Source organism: Calliopsis andreniformis, unplaced genomic scaffold, assembly GCF_051401765.1.
Source record: "Calliopsis andreniformis isolate RMS-2024a unplaced genomic scaffold, iyCalAndr_principal scaffold0001, whole genome shotgun sequence".
Taxonomy (NCBI): Eukaryota; Metazoa; Arthropoda; class Insecta; order Hymenoptera; family Andrenidae; genus Calliopsis; species Calliopsis andreniformis.
In genome coordinates this window covers 40,702,345-40,706,311 of record NW_027480422.1, presented here as the reverse complement: position 1 = coordinate 40,706,311, position 3,967 = coordinate 40,702,345, and the positions used below count along the sequence as shown (strand labels likewise).

At 44.8% G+C, this 3,967-nt stretch overlaps 1 protein-coding gene across 1 annotated transcript; it reads left to right on the top strand.

Moving 5' to 3' along the window:
* The first annotated feature begins 1,843 nt into the window (after positions 1-1,843).
* LOC143186474 (uncharacterized) lies at positions 1,844-3,239 on the top strand. Its single transcript, XM_076390151.1, has 4 exons — positions 1,844-1,976; positions 2,049-2,155; positions 2,213-2,676; positions 2,723-3,239. The coding sequence occupies exons 1-4, from the start codon at positions 1,844-1,846 to the stop codon at positions 3,237-3,239; spliced, it is 1,221 nt and encodes a 406-aa protein (XP_076246266.1).
* The last annotated feature ends 728 nt before the right edge of the window (positions 3,240-3,967 follow it).

The following is a 3,967-nucleotide window of genomic DNA, read 5'->3' as shown; positions in this document are numbered from 1 at the left end:
ATAGTGTGTTTCAAGATGAATCCAGCGACGTCTAATTTATGTAGTTTTTTAATTAATTTTAGAGATACTGTGTCTACAAATTTAGTGATTTTCGTTGGAAGAGTACCTTTCTGACGAGCAGGTACTGCGGGCGGTCTCTTGTTCCCTACCTTAGTGTCGGTTTCATGGGGTAATGCCTAACACGCGCCATCGGGAGGGAACTATAGACCGCCCGCAGTATCTACTGGTCAGAAAGTTTCTCTTTCGACGAAAATCACTAAATTTATAAGCGCAATATCTTGTGAGGAATTTCACCGTCCAGGCTTTTGGTGACACACCTATTTCGTATAAAATTAGCAGTGGCGATTGCTTCTGCCCAGAAGGATGGTGGAAATCCTGATTGTATCAGCATACATCGTGCTGATTCGACATTCTGCTCATGCGTATGAGCAGTTGTTAGACGTCGACGGATCCCTGTTTTGTCGAAAATTTCATCTATAGTCTTATTGCAATATTTCGTTCTGTTGTCCGACTGGACCGCCTCTATTTTATGCCCGGTCTGCGTCTCAACGAAGTTTTTGTACTCGATGAATTTGGTTGCTACTTCGTTTTTGTTCTTGAGGAAGTATACTTCACACCATCGACTGGAGTTGTCTAGTATGGTCATGAAATAACGTGCGCCTCCGATTGATGCGGTTCGCATCGGGCCACACAGATCCGTATGTACGACATCTAAGAGATTTGACGATCGCTCAGATCTGGATGTGAATGGGAGACGTAAGTTTTTCTGTTAGGCATATCTTGCATGAATGTAAGTTCTTCATATCGTCGATCTTCAACTTAAGTAAATTCTTTAACACTGATGATGTGTCTCTGCAACTGAAATATCCCAGTCTTTTGTGCCAGACTTGTGCAATTGATTTATCCTTGGTAACAACGAAAGCCTGCTGGGGACTCCCTCACGGATAATATAAATCACCTTTTCTGTCTGCGATTAGTTTCATTATTCCTCGAGAGTCTGCAACAATAGCTTGACTTTTTCCGAAGGTCATTTCATTGACTTTGTGTACGATTTTGGCAACAGACTATAGATTTGTTCTCAAGTTTGGAACGTACAAGGTGTTCTCAAGTTTGATTGATCTTTCTTCATTACCATCCGAAGTTATGACCTTCACGACAGCTCTTGCAATTATTTTGAGCCGTTGCGTCACTGGCCAATTTCAATCCGCTGCGTATCTCCTCTGAGTTCGCGAATAAATTTTTATTGTTACATAAGTGAGAGATGCACCCGCTATCCAGTGTGAGATTGTGCATAGCACGGTCTCCGGGTTTAATGAATTTTGTGAAATTAGTAATAAGAAGGACTGTAGAGCTCCCTCCCGGAACACGTGCCGAGAGACGCCTCTTAGAGGAAAATACCATAAATTCGAATCGCCGCTAATTTCGGGTGACTCCGTGCCGAGCGCGCACGACGTTTCAGGATCGTAGAAGGAACCTGAGGGACCCTGAGGCCGTCCCCGTCTGCCGGCCGTGCAGTTTCCGGATTCAGGCGCAGTATCAACCCCGCATGGTACAGGGACCCTCCACCCCCGGAGTTGAGGGACTTGCCGCCTCCGTGGAGGATCAAAGAGACCGAAAGAAATCTGCCGAATACGATCCAAAAGATCAGAGATTTGAGACTTTCACGGCCCGGCTTCATACAGTTCTCACTGTTAAGTTTTCGGGTGTACGCCGTGTCCATTTGGAATTATTTTCCCAACGTTTCGCCTATATTGCAACTAGCTTCATAAGGGGGGGGTCAAGAGACACACACTGATACTGATATGTGCCTTGAAGTGTTCTGTTATTATACCAGAGTGTGTTCATGTTCCGGATCACTGCCCACCAATCAGAAATACACAAGCCTGACATTCCACTCAGATCCATAGTAAGCACACTTGGATTACCTACTTACAACCTGGCAAAATACCTCACAACAATCCTCAAACCCCTTACAGGTAATACTAATAGCCATATCCAAAACTCAACCCAATTTGTCCAACTAATACGCAACATCCGAACTCAACCAGGTGACATCCTCGTCAGCTTTGACATGCAATCCTTATTCACAAACATACCCATTGACGACAGCATCGACATCATCAAGGACAAAATACCTGTTAACCTCATACCCTTAGTTCATCACTGCCTCATATCCACATACTTCCTCTTCTAGGGCATCTATTACGAACAGGTATCAGGAGCAGCCATGGGATCACCCATTTCCCCAATCATTGCTAACATTTTCATGGAGCATCTGGAGGATCGAATCCTCAAGGAAGCTCCACTGAAACCATCGCAATGGTTCAGGTATGTGGATGATACTTTCGTAGTATGGAGTCTTGGTAAGGACACCCTCAATGACTTCCTCAAGTACATTAACTCACTACACCCAAAAATACAGTTCACTATGGAAACCGAGACTGAACAACAGATAATACCTTTCCTCGGTGTACTTGTCACACGAAAACCTGACGGAACCCTAGGACACCAAGTATACCGAAAGCCCACTCACACCAATAGATACTTACACGCTTCCTCTCATCACCATCCAGTCCAAAAGAACTTTGTACTCAGTTCCCTAATACATCGAGCCATCAACATTTGTGAAGAAGAACACCTTCCAGAGGAACTAAACCATATCAGGAACACTCTACAGCAGAACGGATTTCTCCAAAAACAAAATAAATCGCACAATAGACAGAATCTTGCATCCAACAGATAGACCATCTACCTCCGACAATAAAGAAAAACAAAACACCACCTTCCTACCTTACATACAAGGCACTACTGACCCCATTAGCAAAATCCTCGGGAAACACAAAATCAGGACCATTTTTACCACCCACACCAAGATCAAACAGGTGCTCATCTCTCCCAAGGACCCGCAACCACAGCTATCATCAGCGGGGGTTTACAAAATACCCTGCACATGCGGAAAGGTTTATATTGACGAAACTGGGAGGAGTGTGAGCACACGACTCAAAGAATACGAGCGGTGCACCAGATTGGGTTACATTCAATCAGCTGTTGCCGAACACCAGAAGGCAACAGGACATAAAATACTCTTCAACGAAACTAAAGTTATAGCTAAAACCAAAGGATACTTTCCCAAAAAGTACCGTGAAACGTTGGAGATAATGAAACACCCTAACAACATCAATAGGGATACAGGCTACCACCTGAACCCAATCTGGAGCTCCCTCCTCCCAGTTTTTTAATTGTTCAGCTGACCAATTAAAAACACTTTCTAATTGGTGGGCAGTGATCCGGAACATGAATATACTCCGGTATAATAACAGAACATTTCAAGGCACACATCAGTATCAGTGTGTGTCTCTTGACCCCCCCTGATGAAGCTAGTTGCAATACTGGCGAAACGTTGGGAAAATAATTCCAAATGGATACGGCGTACACCCGAAAACTTAACAGTGAGAACCGTATGATCCAAGCGATGGTTCCGCGGTGCAGCCCTTCTACAGTGGCCAATAATATACACGCCGTCATTACTGCCTTGTCGTGAAAGCTAGATTTCTCCACGCGTCCGATCCTCAACTTTTCCTCTCTCCCTTTGAGCTAGCCGAGGTTTTGCGCCGTACCTGTGCTGCGTACAAGGTTCGCGTATTTCTCGAGTTTTCTTGTACTCGGTACGAACGTGCCTAGGTCCCATCCGGACGACTATCCTCTTTGTCGAGCGACTTGCAAGGCGGATACGGCGAAGTTTATTAAACTTCCCTGCCTCGAGCTCACGGCAACTTGACGCAGGGAGAACCTACTCATGTTAGCAGACAGTATTGCTCTTTGTCTGATGCAATGCTGGAATGCCGTACCGATTCCTCGATAAATATCGTTGCGAAATATTCTTCGTTTGCGAGACTTGCGAGAAAAGACTGGATCACTTCTTCTAACAATCAGCAGTCTTGCGCCATGTCTTTCTGCAATATCTGGA

Bases quoted from the DNA above. Each gene is read 5' to 3' on its own strand.
- LOC143186474 (XM_076390151.1), top strand. From the start codon at position 1,844: ATGTTCCGGATCACTGCCCACCAATCAGAAATACACAAGCCTGACATT. The intron at 2,156-2,212 runs GTTCATCACTGC...TATTACGAACAG, and splicing joins CTGTTAACCTCATACCCTTA to GTATCAGGAGCAGCCATGGG. The intron at 2,677-2,722 runs GCAGAACGGATT...CACAATAGACAG, and splicing joins CATATCAGGAACACTCTACA to AATCTTGCATCCAACAGATA.